At 45.6% G+C, this 22,979-nt stretch overlaps 1 protein-coding gene across 1 annotated transcript in view; it reads right to left on the bottom strand.

Moving 5' to 3' along the window:
- HEMK1 (HemK methyltransferase family member 1) overlaps positions 1-22,197 on the bottom strand; it is a 28,393-nt gene extending 6,196 nt beyond the window's left edge. The window contains exons 1-4 of the mRNA XM_054387428.1: positions 21,943-22,197; positions 21,368-21,459; positions 17,524-17,617; positions 1,961-2,113 (exon numbers count right to left, since the gene is read on the bottom strand). Of these exons, the coding sequence (XP_054243403.1) occupies positions 1,961-2,113; positions 17,524-17,617; positions 21,368-21,459; positions 21,943-22,197 (594 nt within the window). The remainder of the gene's footprint in view (positions 1-1,960; positions 2,114-17,523; positions 17,618-21,367; positions 21,460-21,942) is intronic.
- Positions 22,198-22,979: the final 782 nt, after the last annotated feature.

The following is a 22,979-nucleotide window of genomic DNA, read 5'->3' as shown; positions in this document are numbered from 1 at the left end:
AACCCAAACATCAACAAGTATTACAACATCAAGGTTCCTCAGCAGCCATGCTCTGCCAAAAAGGACATGCAAAATAAAACTGCCAATTGAGTGCTCACACTTGGCTCCCAAAAGGAATAGCTCATGAAGAATGCATCTCAGGGCATGGATGGGATCACGAGTCACTTTTAGCACAGCCTTCCAAAACAAGACAGGCTTCTGACCAAACCAACTCAGCTGAAACCAGTGGAGTCACTCTGACTTGCATCACCTGACACATTCCTAGCTCACAGTAGTGTGAGACATTGGCTAGCCTGCAGCCCGCATAGCTTAAAGGAAGATCATGCCACAGGCTTCTCCTCTAATGGGGACAGAATCCCTCCCAGAATTAACACAACCAACTTGGATGGAGGCTCTGGCAGTTTCTATCTGCTTTGCAGACATTTTGCTGTGGCAAAATGCACTCCCCTGCAGTCCCTACACCAAATTCACTGCTTGAATTGATTGCATGTACTTGACTGTGTGTCAAGTATTTGAGGGTCCTCCAGTGTAACATTAAGAGAAAAGACTGCACAGAGATTTGTTTGACCTTCCATTCCACCTTGGGAAAAGAGCAGGCAAAGGCCTGACTTGGTTTTGCTTTACTGAATGTTTTTTAAACGCAGATGTGTGCAAGTATTTACATAGAGAAAGCATTCCTAAAGAAAGGAATTTGCATTTGGAAGTGATGGTATGATTTGCCACCCCTCCTAGGGACAATTAATTACATAGTCTGCAACTAGCACCTACACAGATGAAGCCGACCGTAAGGGGAAGGACACAGCTCAGCTGCTAAGTGAAAAGTTGGTGTTGTTTCCTCACCACCCTAATGCCAAATTCTGCCTCAAACACTAGAGAGATCACCCAGAGTGTAAACTCCACTTAGCTATCAGTGTGGCTGCCACCAAGTACAATCAGTCAAGGCTCCTTATTTCTCTGGGCACAGCAGTTTGTGTTTGCCACCTGGGAAAGGACTGTTATCAGTTACAGGGACAGACCAACACGGTTCTTTAACTTAACAGGCAAAGAAAAGATCATGAAGTACAGCTCAGGAAATCAGAATAATTACACTTTGAAGTCATGAAGCTCAAGTACTAAGGTCACTGGGAGGAGGAACACAAGCATCAACCTTTAATTCTTACATGCCAAGTCTTACACTTCTACAAGAGGAGGGACTAGCCACAGCAATTCTCATTCATGAGGAGGAACTGGCAGGTCTGTAGTTCTGTGGGAAGGGGAATAATTTTCTCTAAATCACATGCAGTGAGACCTTAGATTTGTTTCTTTTTCTGTTTACCAACTGTATCTCAGCGAGCATGTTACATGCTACAATAATCAGGGGCAGGAACAGCTTTAGTCACGCAGATCTCAGTCCCCTTTCTGCTCTTCCCTCTCTGTTCAAGAGGTGTGAGTTCTTATTAGGGAACAAAAGACTTCAAAAATGTGGCTTGGCAGTTGTGGCACTGTGACATATGCTTGTCATATTGATCCCAAGTACTGACAATTCTCTGTATTCATTTAGTCTTCAGTCTCCTAGAGACAAAGATCTTTTGATTCACAGCAAGGTGTTTTTTAGAGATGACTGCCCTTAAATTGGATTAATAAAGTGTGTGCCCATGCCTCAGCCCCTCTTGCTCACAGCCCAGGATATTAGCTTAAATCAACATCCACCAGTGCTTCAAGCTAAGGTGATTAATATTGAGCTGTGACAGATGAAGAATGAGCACATTTGCGCCTTTCTTTCTGACTCAGCTGGGGAGAGCAATTCCTAAATATCCCTCTTCTACACAGCATTAACTGCCAGAACCTGTCAGAGACCTTAGCTGCTGAAGTCCCATCAGAGAAAAGAGGTTTGTCTGAGAAGTCTCAGTGAAGACTAGCAGAGTGTGATTGTTCTGTATCACAGGCATCTATTGTACCATCAGCACTGAAAAAAATTCACCTGTGGCAGTTTGCACAACAGGCTCAGGGCAACTGCTCCAGAGCCACAGCCAATCTCCATGATCACAGGGTGGGGGACAGAAGCTTGGAAGCAGAGGTCTGAATTCTTCTCACATTTCTGAGATTCTTCCTCCACAACTAAGGAGACAAGATCCTAACAGAAAAAAACCAACAACAAATCAAAACCAACAAACCCAACAATTTTCTAAGGAAGCTGTTTGGACTCATATCTTTGTGGTCTAAGGAATGGAGTTTTAATTTCTTGACTCTGTAGCCCAATGAAATGTGTTTTGTTCAAAACACAGATGTCAACAATGGAACTGACATGCCAGAAGTCACTTCAGCCCCATCTTCCCCACAGGATGCTTTGGTTAGTAACCAAATCCTCAGGACACAATTTCCCACAGATCCTCTAAAAATCTTCTAGCACTGTTGGGAAAAACAATAACCAGACATCTGGATCACATTATCTTCTGCAACATCATTTTATTTACTTCAAAATTCCAGCTTTCAGAATTTGTAAGCTTCAAAATTTAAGATTTCTATACTGTCACAGTATGGTCTGTAAGTTGGAGGCAGAGGTACAGCTCCTAGCACCCTCTAAGCCAATAATCTAACCTGCAAATGAAAAGCAAAGGCAATGAATTACTAAATGATTCAAATGAGCAGCACCCCGGATGGATTTCAGATTGTGGACTCCTGCTATGTTTTGTTCACATAAAGTCACAGGGAAAAAGATTTTCACCCATAGTAAAGAGGTTTATCCATGCTCCTGGATCCATATGCCATTGCTGTCTCCTCCCTCCCACCAATTCTGTCACAATTTCACATAAAATCTCACACAGCAGCAGAGGTCTCAAAGACAGACAGTTCTATGCTTCATGACAATGACTGAGCAGCTATACCAGAAAGCAGACACATGGCTCCCTCAGTCTGCAGCACAAATTTCCCTTGCTGTGTGCTGGAGAAAATGGCAAGACAGAAACCCTGCCATACCCTGAGTGCATTAGCAGCTTCAGCAGGTGCCTGCAGCTCCTTGCAGTCCTTGTGCTTTCATGGCACAGCAGAACAGAAACAAGGCCCTACTGCCCAAGGTGCTCTCACCAGGGCTAGGTTATTCCCCTTGAGAGGTCTGCTCTTGGATCTCTCATGTAAATCCAGACAGATTAACAAAATAATAATTGGCTTGATTTTGCCAGCAGCTAAAAAATAATGACATTCACAGGAAAATCACTGACCTTCCATTTTACAGGAAATCTTGCACATTCTTGGCACGAGCAGGAATAGTTAAAAGCAACACATCCTGGAAGGCAGGTCAGCCACTCTTTAGTAAAGCAACAGTCTCCTGGGGGCCTAAACTGGGCAGGCTTGTATATGAGGGATGAGCCTTTCCTTGGATGCATCACCTTATCTGGGGGGGCAGTGCAATAGTTGCCTTGTGCCAAGCTGCAGATTTTTTATGAAGCTATCTGTTGCTGTTGCTCATGCTACAGATGCAAATTGGCCTGGCCTGAAGGAAGTAGGGAGGGAGGATGCAAACAGGTATAAAATCAAAGTGTTAGGGTAGATGAACTTCACCAAAGGCTCCCAAGCAGCAGAGCATGTGACACAAGCTGTTCTGTCAGAGTGTTTTCCAAGGTTTCCTACAAGACATGAGCTGTGTTAAACACGTTAAAGTGCTGTGGCCCTGCATGCAAGCACACACCCAATGCCTGGAGATCAGAAGTGAACTCTGCACTACTTCACATGGATGGAGAAACAGGCACATCACAGCACTGTCTGGGCCTTGCAAAGCCAGGCAGCTTCAAACCACTCCATTTTCTTAGAATCATAGAATTGTCAGGATTGGAAGGGACTTCAAAGATCATCCAGTTCCAACCCCCCTGCCCCCCTCACACTAGACCAGGTTGCTCAGAGCCCAATCCAGCCTGGCCTTAAATACTTGATTCCTCCTGCTGAAGGACCCTGAAAGCATAAGTAAAAAGGAAAGACTTGGATTATTTGAACCTGTGAACACTCCATATTATTTATAGTAACATTATTTCTTCTTCAGATCAGCTTTTCTAAGCCTTTGCCATTTTCAACTCAGCTGTGTTAGCCTTTGCTGCTTCTCTGGCAGCTTGGCTTTGCCAACAATAGCCTTCTGGAAGCCACTGGCTCCTCTACTTTCTTCAAGCTGCATTTAACAGCCCCAGCCTTTGGAGCCCTCAGGGGCTTTTTAGCAACAAGAACTTTCAACTGTTTTCATTGTTTTCTCTCAAATCTTCTCCAGTTGTTGAGGTTGAGCTGGAAAGAGCCAGAGATGCCTGTGCCTTTGCTCACCAGATACTCAATGACAACAACTTTCGTGCCTCTCCAGGCTTATCCCTCTGTCTTTCACTGCTTCCAGCACTCCTCTGCAATAAGCTTGGTTGTGCTCATACCCAAAAGCCCATGACAGAGGAAGAAGCAGCCCACGGGCTGGAGAGCACTATTCTGAGAGGCCTTCACTGCAAAGTTTGATGATTGATACCTAAGCTAGCCTCAGCCAGGTATGAGGAGCCACACTGCAGTGCCCTACTCTGCTTACCGTGTCATTATTGGCACTGCACTCTTCTCACAGCCTCCAAAAATGACACATTCCTTGTTGCTGCTGTGGGATTCCTTTCCTAGGCAATTACGGAGGAAAACATTTTTCCAGGCTCCCAAGAGGACTGTGGAAAACCATCAGAGGACTACCAGTGCTCAGATAGCAACAGGGGAAAATAGCCACCTTAGCTACCCACTTCTGTGTGCAAATGGATGCTGCCTTTCAGCTAACAGCTCCAGAGGAATTGGTCTGAACACACTTCTGCAAGGGAGACAGCCAGAGATTGTTAACTGCAGTTGGTGTTGGGAAGCAGGTGCTGATGATTCCAAGACCACAGACCAAGAGCCACCCAAAAAATTCTCCTGGGTCATGAAATCACTCTTTCAAATACCTGCCCTTTCTGGTCACTCACAAATATTTCCAGGAAATGTCTGCAGTCACTCAGAAGAACCATCTGGCTCCAGGGCTAATCACAGGGTAGCTCAAGTTACTGATTACAAATGTCCAAATGTAAATTTCATGTAGTAGAACTACTGTCAGCATTTATTAACTGCTTTAAGGTTTATCATTAGTAATTCCAAGCTTGGGGTTTTTAACGGTTCTACTTTACACATTCCACAGGGAAAGTATTTTTAGAGTGCTTTCCAAAGCTCCTACTGAAATATGACTGATTTCTGGGTTTACCACATGTATATTAAAAAGGGATGTTGGCACTACTTAGGCTTTGCATCCTATCTCCTGCCTCCCTTGCCTTACTGTCTTGCTTGTTTCATATACTCCTTACTGTGGCAAAGGCTAGTTCTCTCAAAATACACATGGTTATCAGAGTAGTTCAGAATTAAAAGGTATTAAAAATGTGACAACCCAAACAAACTCCATTCTGTTCCAGACGTTAATATCTCACAACAATCAAAAAGTTCAATGATTATGAAAATAAATCCTTTTGTGAAATAACTTTGATTGGCAAGCAAAACAGAAGGTGTATTCTAACTGGTGTATTAGGAAAAGAAACCACTAGATTCTTTGGTGCTGAATTTGGTTTGCAACTATGTGTGTATCCAAAGCAAGAAATAAGACAAAACAGAATGCACTAGAGTAAGAGATTTTGTAATTCTACATGAACTGGCTGTGATACCATGGTGACACAATCACAGAATGGTTTGGGTTGGAAGGGATCTCCAAAGGTCATCTAGCCCAACCCCCCCCCTGCAGTGAGCATCAGGTTGCCCACAGCTGCATTGAGCCTGACCTTGAATATCTCCAACGACATCCCTGGGCAACCTCGTCCAGTGTTCCACTACCCTCATGGTAAAGAACGACCTCCTAACCTAAATCTACTCTTCTCTAAATTCAAACCACTGCCCCTCATCCTATCACTCCAGCTCTTTGTAAACAATTCCTTTCCAGCTTTCTTGTAGGCCCCCTTCAGGTACTGGAGCCCTTTCCTTCACTTTCACATGAATACCACTTTTCTCCAACATCTGCAGAAGAAACAGGAAAGCCCAGCACCCATGATACAATCACTGCTACCAGGCTTGCTTTTCAGAAATGAATTAAGTTACCCCAAACTGCTTTGAAACAGTATTCTTCAGAGCCTTCTTAGTATTTGTTACCTTTCAGCTTCTCCAAGCACACCACCACCTCCATGATGTCACTGCTGGAAACTGATAAATCACATCACTTTGCAGAACCCCTTTCAAATCTCACCTTGAGAAAGGAAGTGTTTCTGGCCATACATTACAGTGCTCATACAGAGACTACAAAACACCCTGCAAGACATGTTCCCTACCTCTGTGCAAGAATCTGATGAGAGCCACCGCTGGGGAAGAGTAGCAAGGAGGAGGAAGATGTTAAAAAGAAATCCTGTCTCAAGCACATAGAAACTGGGACAACAGCAGATGGCCAAAGCCTTTGGTCTTTATGTGTGGGATATGCCACATCTTCTCAGGCTGAACAGGTTTAGAGCACAAACATCTGCTAATACAATGCCATCGTTGCTAAAAGCCACCTTCACTGTCAGTTTGATCACCAGCTATGAAGGCTGAAATTACAAAAAGGTCTACTGGGAAATAACAGAAAACACTTTAGCAGCCTGGGTAATTAACTTTGGAATGTCCTAGGTAAGTTCTCCACAACCTGGCACTCCCAACTGAAATGGCAAGCAGTTCCAGAGGGTTTACTGCCACTCACAACACTTACAGGATTCAATAAATCAGAGAGAGAAACGTCCTTCACTACAAACAAACAAACAAACAAACAAACCCCCCACAAACAAACCCTATTTTGGATGAAACAAAGATTTGACAATCCGGGTGTCTTTATTGTCTCTAAAAACAAGAAAATGAGTTGGCTTGCTCAGGTGCCTTGTCCCTGCAGCATGCTGAGCACTACCTTTCATATCTTTATCCTCACCACTCCTATTTTCCAGATGAGCAGCTGTGAGACAGTCACCACTCCAACATCCTGGAAGACAACAATGGGAGACCAAAGCATTGAACCCAATGCTCCAGAAGTCTCACTCATGCCTTTCCAAAGACACCACTTCAGAGAATGGAAACAGGTCCCCCAAACCCAAGTTGGAAACAGGCAGGGCTAGAATTGTATGAGGGCAACTGACCTACTGCAGAAAAGCAGAAGGCACCAGGATCAGAACCAGAGTCCCAAATCAGCTAAACAAACAGTGTCTGGCTGCTCTTGAATCATCTTTCTGGTTTTACGGTTGTAGATAAACCCTCTAAATATAAAACCCCATAACAATCCAAAGTGCTGTATTAAGGAGAAATAGAATCATAAACTCAAGGGGCATCTTAGAAGTGTGACCTGGCCCCACATTTCCCATAGTCTGCTAGCCACTGGATATAGGACAAATGCTCAACTGTGAAGTTCTTAAAATTCAAATTACTGCTTACAGTATGTGTCACTATTGTCAGGAACAACACAGCCCACACACTGAAATCTTGCTAACCAGTGCTACAGAACTACTTTTATCCTGTAGTGTGGTGCATCCATATGTGGGTATAAGAGTGAGTGATTTTTGTGTCAGAGTCAGGAAGCGGAACATTTTGAAGATCTTTTCTCCTGTAATTTGTGCAAGAAGATTCTTCTTCCCAACAAAAGCCACTTTTGGAAGGAGTGGAAGGACTGAATGGCAGACAAAACCAGAGAGAAATTCCAATCTGCTGTTGCACACAGGTGGAAGGGAAGGAGTGGCCTGGGCATGGCTTGGGTAGCCCCCATAACTCAAGAGCTGTTGATGTCTGCTTGCAGGGGGAGACCATGCATTTCATTCAATAGGTGGAAGCAGGGCCAGCTTGCAGCTCTGCAGGTACTGGTGTGACTAAATCCCAATCTCTCTGTGTGTTGCAAGTTCCTCCTGCACAGCAATAATCAATAAACTTCCCCCTTGCTGCCATTTTAAAAGAAGTATTCACAAGGATGTCAAGAGCACAAGCCACCTCCACAACCTGTGCACTCACGGTGGAGGTAAGCGAGGTGCAAAGCAAAGCATCCAGAAGGGTTTTTACATTGCACCAGGCTGGAAGTGATGCAGATACCTAGTGAGGGGTTTTCAAGGACCAGCTTTCTGTTGTTTAGCACAAAATGGAATGGGTAGAATATATCTAGACCCTCTACATCTTTGCCAAGTGAATTTTAAAATCTACAGAGGAAAACGCACAATACCCTTGAGAGGGAGAAGGGTATCTGGTCCTGACTAGCGAGAGGAAGAGCTTGCAAGGACTAGAAGACACCCATTGCCTATGGATCCATAATACAGAGGACACAAATATTTGCTTCCCATGATACTTAATATCCAGCACTCAGAGGTTCTCAAGCTTTCATCTCTTAGCCAAGCCACTCACAGCACACTCTCACCTTGTGATTCCAGGAAGTCTTGCTTCACTACCAGATTTGCCCTAAGTTCACACTGTCATTTATTTGGATTCCCCCACCCCCTGCATCTTCTCTGCTGAGCGAAAAAAGCACTAAACTTTATGAGCACCTCCAGCTTCCCATGAGCCTCTTGCCTCACCCTCCTACCCACAATCCCTGTTCCCCAGCCCCCTAGCACACACTCATGTTCTGACAGGTTCTTGGTATTACCTCCCCCTCCCTGTGGCCAGGTCTCTAGTTCACTGTATTTCTTGGAACTGCAGCTGCACAAAGACAGCGCAAGGACAGTGTCTGCCAGCACCCAAACCACAAGCTCCACAGCTGCACAGCTCCAGCCAGCAGCCAGCACTGGGTCAGGCAGCTTTCAGCACCACAACAGCTGGGAGGAAATGGCAGATTCTTGCTGCTCCATCGTGGCTACAGAGCTGTGTGGAAGTCCAGAGTTGAGGCAATCAGTGCTACAGCCCAGCAACAGTGAATGAACCATCCCATGTTTCTGTGATTAAAAGTACAAAGCTAAGAAAAACAACTGAAGAGGAATGGGAAAAGCAAGGATGAAGGTCACAAATTCACATTTTGTTTCCTAGAAGCACCCTTTTTTTTTTATGCCACACATGCTCAGGGGCAAGAAGGCAAGGCAAGGTTTCAGAGTTACAGGCCAGGGTAACAAGAAGCTCTAACTTCTGACGTTAGCAAACAGGACAAGGAAAGCAAGAGACCCAGGAAAACCTGGGTAACCTTCTCCCTGCTCTCACACACTTCCTGGGAATGTTTTAGTTATTTGCATGCTTTCCAGAAACTTCTGTTCTCAGAAACCAGGGCTTTCCATAGAGTCTGATCTGATATTAACCAAATCACCCCTCCCCTCCTGTTTGCCCACTTGGCTGCCAATCAGCACATGACTAAACACTGGGAAGCCAAGCTGCAAACCCAACCCCATGGCAATAGCCCTAGAAGATCATTGCCATGTACCCTCCTTCCAAAACAAGCCACCAAGCCAGCCCCGTGCTTAGTGTGCAGGCAGGTATGGCATTTTTGTCCTGGGCCCTTCTGCCTGGGAAGAGAAAGAGAAGATGTGGCACAAAGTCCATCACCTATATGCCTATAAAGCAAACACCATTATAACTCCAGAAGGTGCCACTGTTCCTGAAAGACAAGTTGGCTTTAGACGGAAGCAATGACAGACAAACACGTAAAGGCACACACTGAAGAGGGGGTTTGGCTTCTCTGTGACACCACAGAAGCAGCTCCTGATGTGTCCAAGCACATGCTAAGCACTCTTTCATCTGTGGAGGAGAGCTTCTGACAGCACCCAGAAATCACTTTGCCAAAAGGCAGCAACCTTTGCAATCTGTATGTGCTAATGTCCAAGAGAAATAACCACACTTGGCATGTCCAAACTTAGCCACGGCCAAGAGGGGCAAGAAGAGTGGATCAGAGTCACTGCAAAATGGCTGTACCTTGGGTTTCCAGCTCAGGTCTGTCTAGGTACATCTCTCCAGAAGCTGCTCTCCAGAACTGGTACCGATGGCTGCCAGACACAGCATCTGGTCCAGCTCACTAAATCCCTACCTCTGAAATTCTAGTTACTTAGATGTCTGAATGAAGCTGGGGGTAGGAAATAGAATTTTTTCCCCTGTTTATGTGGGAACCCCTTGAGTTCCATCTCGTGTTACAGTCATTCCATAGTTAGTTTTTCTCTAGTTCTAGTCCTAAATCCTGCTCTAATTGCTGCTGTGCTAAGCTACTCAGCTTGCATCTTACAGAAAGAGAGACCTTCTTTCAATGAGAAAAGGGAGGTTAAAAAGTTTTTAGAGTTTTTTAAGGCCAAAAAAAAAAAAATCAAAGCATTAACAACATGGAGATCTGTGGGTAAGTCAGTATAAATTAACCTGGGGAACAGGTTTGTGTGGACTTAAAAAGAACGGTTGTTGCTTTCCCTGCCTTCAGCACAGATTTTACCTTTAAATTTATATTTCTGAGTCTGTCTCGGAAATCACTGACTTTGAAGTAATCCTCTGCACTAGCACAGCCTCTTTTTGTTGCATAGGAGAAACTACTGCAATAGTTCAATCTTGGCCACTTAGCCAGGAACAACCCTGCTTCTTCCTCCATTTCCTTTTGAATAAGAAGCCTGTCCTGGGAAAACATCCTGTCCTCATCTGGCCAGCAACAGACTCCTGCTAAGCTGTTTCAACAATTAATTACACTCTCTGTTAAAAGATGTGCACCTTTTCTTCTGGCCTGCATTTATGGTGCTTGTTATATGCACTTGTCTATGAAACGAAAGAGACTTCTGTTATTAAATTTCTGCTCCCTGTGCCAGGTAATTAACCCCTAAGCTAGCCTTTGATGAGCTAAACAGTCTTTTACAAGGCAGATTTTTTTCCAGCTGCTAAGCCACCTGCTGGTTCTCCTCCAAACCCAGTTTTCCATTTCTTTCTCAACTGATCAGTAATATAACTGGACATAATATTTTTGCAACTGTTCCACTATTGCCATACAGAAATTATTTAATCCTGCTAAGTGTACTTGGCAATCCCCTGCTAACACCCACAAAGATCACATTAGCCTGCTTAGGCAGCCCACTGAAAATGGGTGCTCATGGCCAGAGCATCTGTAAGAGTCCCAAATCTTTTTCCAAGCTGTTCTGGCACCAGAAGTCCCCCAGTCACAAGGCACAGGCTGCATTACTTGTCTCTGCCTATATGATACTATTAAACACTTGTACCTATCTCAAAGGGCAATTCCCATTGCTCTACAGCATCCCACCAGAATTCCCATTCCCCAGCCTCTGTGCCACAGCCCACTTTCAGAAAACAGTTTTCCTCCAACGTATTGATAAAATATTGATGATAGAATGATCGAATGGTCTGGGTTGAAAGGGACCTATGAAGGTCATCCAGTCCAACCCCCCCTGCAGTCAGCAGGGGCATCCTCAACTAGATCAGGCTGCCCAGGGCCCTATCGAGCTCCACTTTTATATCTCCAGGGATGGGGCCTCAACCACCCCCTTGGGCAACCTGTTCCAGTGTTCTACCACCCTCATAGTAAAGAACTTGTTCCTAATATCCAATCTAAATCTGCTCTTCTCTAGTTTGAAGCCATTGCCCCTTGTCCTGTCACTGCAGACCTTTGTAAACAGTCTCTCTCCATCCTTCTTGCAGGCCCCCTTCAGGTACTGGAAGGCTGCTCTTAAGTTTCCCCAGAGCCTCCTCTTCTCCAGGCTGAACACCCCCAGCTCCCTCAGCCTGTCTTCATAGCAGAGGTGCTCCAACCTTCTGATCATTTTTGTGGCCCTCCTCTGGACTCACTCCATCAGATCCTTGTCCTTCCTATATCGAGGGGCTCCAGACCTGGACACAGTACTGCAGGTGAGGTCTCACCAGAGCAAAGTGGCAGAATCACCTCTCTGGATCTGCTGGCCACACATCTTTTGATGCAGCCCAGGATTGCCTATCATATTGTCTAAATCTGATCTCTGTGAGGCCACAACAGCAATGCTCGAGCTTGAGCATGTTTAATTACACCTTGAGAGAGAGCAGTTAAGTTTTGACCCATTAAATAATGCTCTGCTGAATTTTTGTTCAATGTACTTTATAGGAGCCTGTGTATGTTTCAAGAAAGGACCTTAAATCGGGTGCAAGATAAGACAGCATTACCCTTTTCACTTCCCACATTGGGAAGTCAGTGACACAAAAAGGAGAAGCAGTTTGCCTTTGAAGAGATAACTGGTCAGAGGCAGAATCATGAAAAAAAGCCAATCTCCTGACTCCTGGTCAATGGCTGTACTCACTAGACAGCGTGACCCTTTGATCTTCCAAAAAAGTAAACATCTGTGGCAATGAAACTAGGGAAATGTAAGGCAAATTTGCTTCCTTTTAGCACTGATTAAAACAGAATGTGTACAGGGCTTTGACACAGTGCTGGAGAAAGGCTCCACCTTGCAATCCCTGTATTTGCATGCACATGTCAAGAAGCAAAAATTCTCCCTTCTCTGTGTGCTTGATCTTCTTGGAAGGTTAATGATTATGTTTAGCTGGAAGGAAGGTGAAACTTCACAAACAGTTTCTCTAAGCAAATCTCTGCCCGAAGTGCTCTTGCAGAGCAGCCCAGCACAAGGACTGCCCTTCAGCTGACAGATGCAAGTGAACAGTGATAGCTTCAGTGCATCCAGCGTGTCGTCACAAGAAAGGCACAATCTATCCTGGGAAAGAAGTTAAAAGCTTAAAAATCACAGGAGAAGAAAGAATGATTAGACAGCAACAGGACTATAAATTAGAAATGCTGTAGAAAGCATGAATGGTTTCTGTGCTACATATAAGAAGCAAGGGCTTTCCTGTGAAATGAGCAGGCAGTACTGCAAGCAAATGAAGTACCTTTCCCACTTACAACACAAAATTAGAAAGATTCACTGTCAGATGATGTCATGGAGGCTAGACACAGACAACCTCCAAAGAGGATTAAATAAATTAATGGAGGACATATCCATCAGTAATTATGAAGCAAGATGGCCCCAAATGCGGCTTTGACTAAGAATAGTCCTTAACTGTTGTCTGTCGAAAGGGGGATCCTTCCATGACTATCTTTTCCCCTGCAAATTTGTCCCACTCATCTGCTACAAGCCCTCATCAGACAAAGTAGATTGAGCCAGATGGACCAGCAGTCTGACCCACTAAGCTTTTAGCCTTGCTCTTGTAGCAGACTGCAGCTGCTTTTTTGCATGACTACTGAAATATATTCAACATGGCACAGAGCTGTAATTTCTTTCCCTAAAATGTCTCCCAGGCTAACCACACATCCTCACCCTGCAGTGTCCCCCCTCACAGGGCAATGGATTGTTCTCATGACACAGCCACCACAACAAAGCAAGACAGAAAAAAAAACCCTAGGTCTGCTCATGCTGAAATCACAGCAGATCAAGAAAGTGTCACCAGGGTACTCGTAGGTGGCCTGTGGGTCTGAGGGGATGGCAGCATCATGACAATCCTCCCAAGCAGAACTGGAGCTCTCCTCGCAGCAGCTTTCTTCCAGCAAAAATAATAACTCAGTGTCCAAGAGCCTGACTCTACCCACACAGCAGCTGCAAGGGCTAAAAGGAGACCATTTTTGTATCCACTGAACAAATAAGCCCTCATCTGCTTTAAAACACAGCATCTGAGACAGGAGGGGATCCGAAACACCAGAAATCCCATCATCACTAATGCGGAACCGAGCCACGGGAGCTCCGCCAGCCTAAGCCTGTAGTGCCCTCTAGGGGTGACAGTCCGGTGACTCCCACGCTCCACACCACCTGAGAGAGGTCCTAGACCAAACCAACTAATTTGGCCTGTATTTGCCTGGATAGGAAAAGAAATGTATCCACGGTTTGCTGAGTCCTCCTTCTCTTTGGTTTGCTTCTCCCTCTGAGCCACACGGCTCCTGCCCGGGTTTTAGGCCTTGATTTGGGATTTCTTCTCCATTAACACAGTGACTCAGCAGTGTTGAGAAAGGGATTCTTGGACAATCACTTAGCAAAGACAACTGACAGGAGAGGGCACAGCCCTGTGCTTTGGCCCCAAACTCCTCCCCAGTGCAGAAGCCTGGCTGTGGTGGTCACAGTGTCTGGCAGGGCACTGGGCTCCACAAGGGCTTGCTTGCAGCAGTGAGTCTGAAGCTTCGCTCACAGAGGGCCAGGTAACTGAAGGAAGGTGAGGCTGAGGACTTTTCAACAAGGATCTCCAATGCAGCACATCTGTGCTCACAGATCTATCAGCCCTGCAGCCAAAAAGCTATGACTGAGTGCAATAAGCTTTGTTATGACTCTCTCAGAACTTAAGTAGGACCTGCTCTTTTCCTGATTTTGGCTGGTGTTCCCTCCCAACCCAGATTCCCATGGAACAAAAGAATGAAGCCACATGTGCTGAATCAATACTCCCAGAGGGAGTGAATGGGATAGGGCTCAGCTACCAGACAGAACTAAAGAAACTACCAAGGGGCAGATTTCACACAGGGCAAAATTCAGCAGACAGCTGAGCTTCTCTCTTTGCATGTGTCCGTGTCCCCAGGACTGAAACAAAGCTGGTGGTTTGTGCCACACTGCATTGGCCTTTGTGCCATCACAACACGTCTGGGAGCAAGAGCCATAACCTTTGCTCTGTAACCATAGAATAAAATGTGCATCACAGAGATGGCTTCTCTTCTTCTCAGTCTTGGAATCAACAAGTAGGAGCATTTGCAGAAGCTACATAAATACAAGTAGAAAGCAAATTTGGAACTGCTTGTGTATCTGCACTAATGAGTCAATTTAGGGAGCCACATTTACTCAGGCAAGGACATGTGGCTTGTGTGTGCAGGCACAGGTAAGCAGCTTGAACCTGGGATGTCAATGTTGATCATGAATTGCTTCCTAATGAACAAGGATTATTTACAAGTATTAGTTGTAAAGCACTATTGGTTTTAAGAATGCTGCAGTCAAATCCTAAATAGAAAGAGAGCAACAGATGCAACTAACAAATATTTTTGAGAGGAGATATTTCCACTGCAGTTAGGAAGTCTGGAAAAAATACTCTGATGAAACAAAACAAAGGCAAACTCCAACTGAAAGCCATTCCACAAAGCTCTGAGTCAGAGATGACCAACGTTTCCCCTTTCTAGCAGAAAGAAATTCTTTGGACACCAGCTCACTTTGTGCAGCTGGTGACACACAGTATAGGATTCCAGGAAGCTGCACGTGCCTAATGTGCTGCTACCAGGTGCTGCTAAACGGCTGGATCTTGTTCCCATGCTCTTCCTGTCCAACTTCCCCATGCCAGATCACAAGAAAATTCTCTGCTCTCTACTCAGCTCCATTCCTGAGCTATCACCATAAACTTCTGGCCTTCCATAATGAGTCTGCTAAAAATGTGCCTTCCCACTAAGTACACATTAAACAAAATTTTCCCAGAGAGCCAAGCTTTGGGTTATGCTGTTTATATTTTTGTACCAGGGTATGTTAAGTGGTTTCAAACACGGCATGTTATACAGCACTGCATTGCAGTTTGGGCCTGCAGAGACACTTTTACCAAAAATCACATTTGTAGGCACAGTTAATGACATTCTCAGGCATTAACCACTGTGGCTTCCACTCCACACAATAGGCCTTTGTTTGAAGCCTCGCACTACATGGAGAGAATTAGAAAACAGTACCAGAGGAAGCCTTGCCAGCAGATGTTTTGACTTGCAGAACAAGCAAGTTCTCCCTGGTTTCAGTGCTCACACTGCATCCACGAATTAATGAGCAGTCAGAGGTTGGAAATATTCTCCTGAATCAACCAGAGCAGAAATACTGTTGACAACAATAAAGCTAACCATTGCTGGGCTCCAACTGGCAAAACCATTCCTTAGATCCCTATCTCCAAACTTAATCACCACAGAGTGGTCAAATCCAGACAGAGAGAGCTCACACCTTCTCTGAACACAAATATCATTATGATTCAGGGCCCAGCAGACTTTCATTGAGATGCTGCTGACACCCCCCCCCCTCCAACCCCACCCCCCCCCCCAAAATCAAGACTCTGGTTCTGAATATTGTTCTACAAGGTGAGATGAGAGGGTGCCCAAGTGTTTTTTTCTGTGCTAGTTCCCACTCAATTGTCTGGAACCATCTCATGGATTTCAGTAGGACCCACTTCTTCAAAGGGCCCAATGGAAGCACAAGTTGTCTTTGCCTTTTAACTTTTGTATAATAAAAGGTGTCAGGTGAAGGGCTCTGCATGCTGCATCCTCTCTTTAGTGAACTGCTACTTTTTCACATTCCCAATCCTACCCCTTCCCCAGAAAAAAGCAAAGATGGTATTCCCACCTCCAAAGCCCACTCAGTCATTTGCCTCCCTTCTGATGCTGTCAGTAGGGGACACGAACTTCTGAATAAGCCTTTTCCTTTTCATTCTTTTTACAGCATAGGGCCCTACTTAGAGACCTGAGCAGAGGGCCACCAGCAGCAGGCAAATGACTGAAGAAATGGCTACTGGGCTGAAACAAGTTCATGCTTCTGGAACTGCTAAACAGACAAGACTTTGGAGGCCACCTCATCTCCAAAAGCTAGTAGTTCCAAAAGAAAACAAATTTCAGAAGAAAAACAAAAAAAACCCACCCACCCCAAAACAACAAAAACCCCAACCAACCAACACAAAACCACAAACAACAACAAAAACCCACAAAAAAACCACCAAACCGAAACACCAACACAAAAAACCCCAAACCAACAAACAAAAAACTCAAAAAAGCCCATACCAACTAAAAAACCCCAAACCTTAAAATCTACTGAGGACTACCGAACAGAACAATTTCCTTCCTAAGCTGGTCCATCAGCTGAAAGCTAGGCTACTTTCAGGGAAAGTGTCACCACTGAGCTCTTGAGCTTTTCCCTGCTAGCAGAACACTGGGGAAAATGGATTTATATCTTGATCGTGTATGGTTGTCCTTAACATTCTTATGACTGACACTCATATTTCATTCCAGATCAGGTCAGAACTTACCCTTCAGTTTCCAGTGTTTGTTTTGTTACTGCTCAGTAAACAAGCCCTCAGTTTCCAGTGTTTGTCCAGAAACCACTGTGAAGCCACCAGACAAGTGGTAAGCGCCATTTCCTATCAGCCTGCAGTGACTTAGTCTGCACATGGACAAACAAGCTCTCTAGAATCCATTATCATATTCCAGTATCCACTTTCTACTGCTGCAGGATTTTGCTAACAACCTTTGGACAACTTGGAGATTGTTATCCTTGTACCAAAGTACTAAGATACTGGGATAGGGCAGTAGAGGTTTTGAAGGTCCAGGAATCGCTGCTATAACAGAAGTAAGGGAAAACCCAATGCTTCCATCAGCAGAGAGAGCGAGCTCTATGTAATTAAGTGACATGTTAGCTTGCAAGACCTTTTGCTCTAAGTCAGGAGGCAAAGTTCACCAGCATCAATTCCAGATCACGAGCTTAGAGTCCCCCTCAGTTCTAACAGCAGCGATCTGACCTCCTCATCACTACAAGCTCACAATATATACAGGGCACCTTCACTGCAATGCTGTGGTTGCACTGTGTTACGCGATTTGCAGACTCAAGTCCACCTCAACATTTCCCACATCCATACCTCTGTTTCAGGCCGAGGAATAAATACCGGGGCTCTCATCTTCAGAGTCAGGTCCTGAAAGTCCCACTCACCAATCACGTACTGCACCGGCATTCTGTGGCAGGCAAAAGCAAACGTGAACACTTCAGCACTATGCTCCACAACACACAGAAGCTACTGTGCAATGTGCCTAAGTGAACTGGGAGAACTCCATGCCCACAGAAGAATTTGTTATCACTGGGCTCAGGGAACTATCACAGTATATCACAGGTTGGAAGGGACCTCAAGAGATCATCTGGTCCAAACCCCCTGCCAGAGCAGGATCACTTAGGGGAGTCCACACTGGAATGCATCCAGGTGGGGTTTGAAAGTCTCCAGAGAAGGAGACTCCACAACCCCCCTGGGCAGCCTGTTCCAATGTTCTGTCTCCCTCACTGGAAAGAAGTTTCTCCTCATGTTGAGGTGAAATCTTCTATGGTCAAGTTTGAACCTGTGTTCCTTGTCTTATTACTGTGAACCACCAAAAAGAGCCTGGGCCCCTCCACTTGACACCCATCCCTCAGATATTTATAGATATTGATCAGATCCCCTCTCAGTCTTCTCTTCTCAAGATTAAATAGGCCCAGGACTCTCAGTCTCTCTTCATAGGAGAGATGCTCAAGTCCCCTAATCATCCTTGTGGCTCTCTGTTGGATTCTCTCCAGCAGGTCTCTGTCTCTCTTGAACTGGGGAGCCCAAAACTGGACACAGTATTCCAGGTGCAGCCTCACCAGGGCAGAGCAGAGAGGTAGAAGAATTTCCCTAGACCTGCTGGACACCTTTCTTGATGCATCCCAGGATCCCTTGGCTCTTTTGGCCACAAGGGCACATTGTTGTTCCATGGAGAACTTGCTGTCCACCAGCACTCCAAGGTCTTTCTCTGTGGAGCTGCTTTCCAGCAGGGCAGCCCCTAACCTGTCCTGGTGCCTGTTGTTATTCCTCCCCACACGTAGGACCCTGCACTTGTCCTTGTTGAACTTCATGAGATCTGCCTGCACCCAGCTCTCAGCCTGCCCAGGTCACATTGGATGGCTGCACAGCCTGAGGGGTGTCAGCCACCCCCCCAGTTTTGTATCATCAGGAACTTGCTGAGGGTACTCTCAATCCCCTCATCCGGGTTGCTGATAAAGATATCGAACAAAACTGGACCCAGTACCAATCCCTGGGCAACACCACTGGCCACAGGCCTCCAAGTTGACTCTGTGCCACTGATGATGACCCTCTGAACTCTGTTGTGGAGCCAGTTCACACAATCCACCTCACTGACCAGCCATCTATGCCACATCTCCTGAGCTTTTCTATGGGGATGTTATGGGAGACAGTATCAAAAGCTTTACTTAAGTCAAGATGTATGACATCCACTGCTCTGCCCTCATCTACCCATTTGGTCATAATTTCATAGAAGGTTATCAGATTAGTCAGACAGGATCTCCCCTTGGTAAAACCACTAGCCAACCAGAGGCCAGTCAGCATCACTTTGATACTGGGGAAAGTGGAGGAACAAATAGTCTTAGAGATCATTTTCAAGCATGCTAAGTGTAGAAAAGGGCCTGGGAGTAGGCAGCATGGATTTAGAAAGGGGAAATCATTCCTGATCAACCTGACAGCCATCCACAGCACAAAGCACCCTGAGGAATCAACACTGTTTATCTTGACCTTCCTAGGAGTTTTGATACTGTCTCACCTAACATCCTCATGTACAAGCTCATTAAGTAGTAAGGAGTAATTAAATGAGGCAAACTGAAAACTGACTGAACTGGTAGGCTCAGAGGGCTGTGTTCATCAGCACAAAGTCCAGCTGAAGGCTGATCACTCATGAAGTAACCCTGGGGTCAACAGAGGGGCAAATATAGCATAACATCTTCATTAATGATCTGGATGATGGGACAGAGAGCACCCTTGACACGTTTGCAGAGGACAGAAAATTGGGGGGAGTGGTTAACAGGCCATAGGGTGTGCTGCTTTTCAGAGGACTCTCAGGAGGCTGGAGAAATAGGCTGACAGGCACCTCATGAAATTCAGCACAGAGCAACATGAAGTCCTATAAACTGGGAAGGAGTAACCACATGCACCCCTGCTGGCTAGGGACCAACCAGATGGACAGTAGCCTTAGAGGAAAGGCCCTGGGGAGTGGGTGGACAAGTTGAGTGCTGTCAGTCAGCAACGTGCTCTTGCATTAAAGGCAGCCAAAGGTGTCCTAGGCTGCATGAGGCAGAACATTGGCCGAAGGTGGAGGTGGGGATCCTTCCCCTCTATTCAGCACTGGTAGGGAGCATCTGGAATGTTGGGCTCCCAGTATAGGACATACATGGACGTACTGGAATAAGTCCAACAAACGGCCAATAAGATGATTAAAGGATTTGAGCTTAGAACATATAAGGAGGGAGACTGAGAGGGGGGACAGTTTAGCCCTGAGAAGGAAAAGCTTAGGCTGTGGGGGCAAGAGAGGGAAATCTCATCAGCAACCATATGTATCTGGTGAGACAGAGTGAAGAAGATAGAGCCTGATTCTTTTCAGTGGTATCCAGTGAAAAGACCACGCCAAGGGCATAGGCCATCCAGAAAATTCCATTTGGACCTAAGAACAACTCCTTTATTATTTTATTATTATTTTCAAACACTGAGAGAGTGGTCCAACACTGGAACAGGATGTTCACAGAGGCTGTGTAGTAATCTGTATCTGGATATAATAAAAATCAAACTGGGCATGGCTCTGAGCAACTTGCTCAGGCTGATCCTGCTTTAAGCTAGAAGGTGGGCTAGTCTTCAGAGGTTCCTGTCAATCTCCAAGATTCCATGATTCTATGAATTTGAGGCTGTGTCATATTTTCAGCTGCTGTGAGGCACCATACCTCACTTCTGGATGTAGAGCAACACTGAAGATAGAGCAACTTGCAAGGCAGACAGCACTGGGAACGTGGCATTTCTGTTTGTAACACAAGATTTGAGAGCAGCAGGAGAATTTCGGGGAAGACACTCAGATCCTACAGGCAGTAACCACTGCCAACACAATGACTCCCTGAGAAAACCTCCTATCCTATCCTATCCTATCCTATCCTATCCTATCCTATCCTATCCTATCCTATCCTATCCTATCCTATCCTATCCTATCCTATCCTATCCTATCCTATCCTATCCTATCCTATCCTATGTAAATCTACGCTACACTACACTAATCCACACAGCAAAAGGAGGATCCACATCATAACACACTCAGGTAAACAAGCGGGAGGAAGCCACCTCCAAACATACTCCCAGGACCAGCCACCCTTCCAAATGATGTAAGTTCCTGAATATTTCCTCTCTTCACACGTTACTCCCCAGGTAGCTCCTTCACACCAAACCCATTTCATTTTTTGGTAAAAGAACCCCTCACACAGGGCAAACAAATGGAGACCTAAGATATGGCAGCCATGGACACCTCTAAACAGCAGAGAGATCCCTCTGCAGGCAATGCCTAGAAAGGAAAGGACAGCAACACCACAGCCCACTGTAGAACTGGCAGCTGAAGAGAATGCTGAACCAGGACAGAAGGGCCAAGGCTAAATTTTGTAAGCACAGAAGAGCTCACTGAAAATGCACCCAACTCAGGAGCCACTACTGACAGTTTCTGCTCCTCTGCAATGCACTTCAAACTCTCTTTGCTCCCAGACAGGTGGTTTGCTACTGGACACCAACCATGAGGGACCAGCACAGCAATGTTACCTGACATGTCCACTGCTAATTGTCTTCTGCCTCTTCTCTGCTGCCATTCTTCTGACAGTGTTAAGGCTGTAGGCAAAGCCTCCAAAGAAACAAATGTAAGAGTCTGCTCGTCTGCTCCTACCTTTCTAATCGCTTGTAGCTCAGCTGCTGGATGTGTTCCTGCTGCACTGCTGTGAGCGGAGTGTGGAGGCTTTTGGAATTCAAGCTCTGAAACTGAAGACAAGGTCACTTTAAAACCTGCCCATTTGTGACACTTGGGTGTCCTCTGCACCCTCCCAAGGACACGCCCCAGGGAGAAGGGAGACCCAGCATGCTGACAAACACATATGCCTGGGACTGTTAGAAACCATAAATGAAAAGAACCTATCTGCATGTTTAAAGCCCAGCCTGTACAACTGTTCTTCTGCTACTTTTCAGGGTTCAGAAGAATAGGTACAATTAAGAAATACCCCACCAGGCACGTCAGGATACAGGTCTGTGTACAGGTCATGGGTTAACATTTCAGTCTCTGCAGAGGAAGGCATTGAAGAGGCTCTGAGTGTTCTACTGGCAATAACACATTATGGCTCATCCTTTCTGCCATCTAAGGAAGGAAAAGTTCTTCTGCTCCCTTTAAGTGAGACAACCACAAAGGTAAAGGATTCAACCCAAATGACCGAGGCATGCACAAACCTTGTTCTTTTCCTGTTACTTAACTGTTTTTGCTCCCAGGACGAATGACACAATATATTCACTGGATTCTCGTGCTTCAGGGACCCCATTGGTCTCAAACACCTTCTGCCAGTACTTGACCACATCAGTAGCAGTCACAAACCCAGGTCTTTCACTGTAGCTCTGCCTCAGAGGTGACCTCTTCAGACTGAGGAGAGGACTTTGACTCAATCCCCTTGACAGGCACCAAGAGGAGAGACCAAACAACCTCCTGAGCAGTGGGTGGGTAAGGCATCTCATTGTTGTGAAATCAGTTCCTGGTTTCCAAATGTGTTACTTGTTGCCACCAGACCATCTAGTCAGTGCCGAGACTCACAGGACACTTGGTGCTACTACGTGCCACTGTAGCTAAGCACCAGCTGACCACAGTCAGTGGATTCTTCTCAGGGCAGCACACAAGTGACACTGGTTTGCATCTCTTCTGATCTACAAAAGGAGGTAAAAGTACAGCCTGAATCCGTCGAGATAGTAGAACACATGCTCCCCTCTGACAGAATGCACATTGCTTACCCTAACCCCAGCCCAGGTACAAACCCAACCAGTCACACCCTAAGAGTAACAAAGCATTACCCCAAGAAAAGACTCAGGTGACAGCTAACCAGCTCTGCTATTGCAATCAATTTCTTTTACCAAGAGGCCAGCTCATGCCTGTGGCAGGTCAGAAGCCAGCATACATACACACAGACACAGAACTCCTGCCAGCTGGTTCTAGAAAACCGGATATGCCAACCTTCAGCTCCAGCCCTTGGCCCTCCAGCCCATGGGTGGGTCACCCTGGTTCCCTGAAAGAGGATCCTCAGTCTTTCCTAAATTATTTCTTGTGCTCCTCTTTGCTCATAAATCACAAGCCCTAGGTTAACAGGTGTGCTCACAGAAGACTTGACTTCATGAGTCAAGGGTCTTCCACACTGTCACTATACCCAGAGAGCAGACAAGGAGCCATAGAACTACGACTGAGCTGGTAAGAGCAGAGGAAGCAGAAAAACCTCACAAGGTAAAACTAGAGCAAAGAGAAACACTTG

This window comes from Indicator indicator, chromosome 15, assembly GCF_027791375.1.
Source record: "Indicator indicator isolate 239-I01 chromosome 15, UM_Iind_1.1, whole genome shotgun sequence".
NCBI lineage: Eukaryota > Metazoa > Chordata > Aves > Piciformes > Indicatoridae > Indicator > Indicator indicator.
Note: the sequence above shows the minus strand (reverse complement) of the source record. Positions and strands in the feature narration are given on the sequence as shown.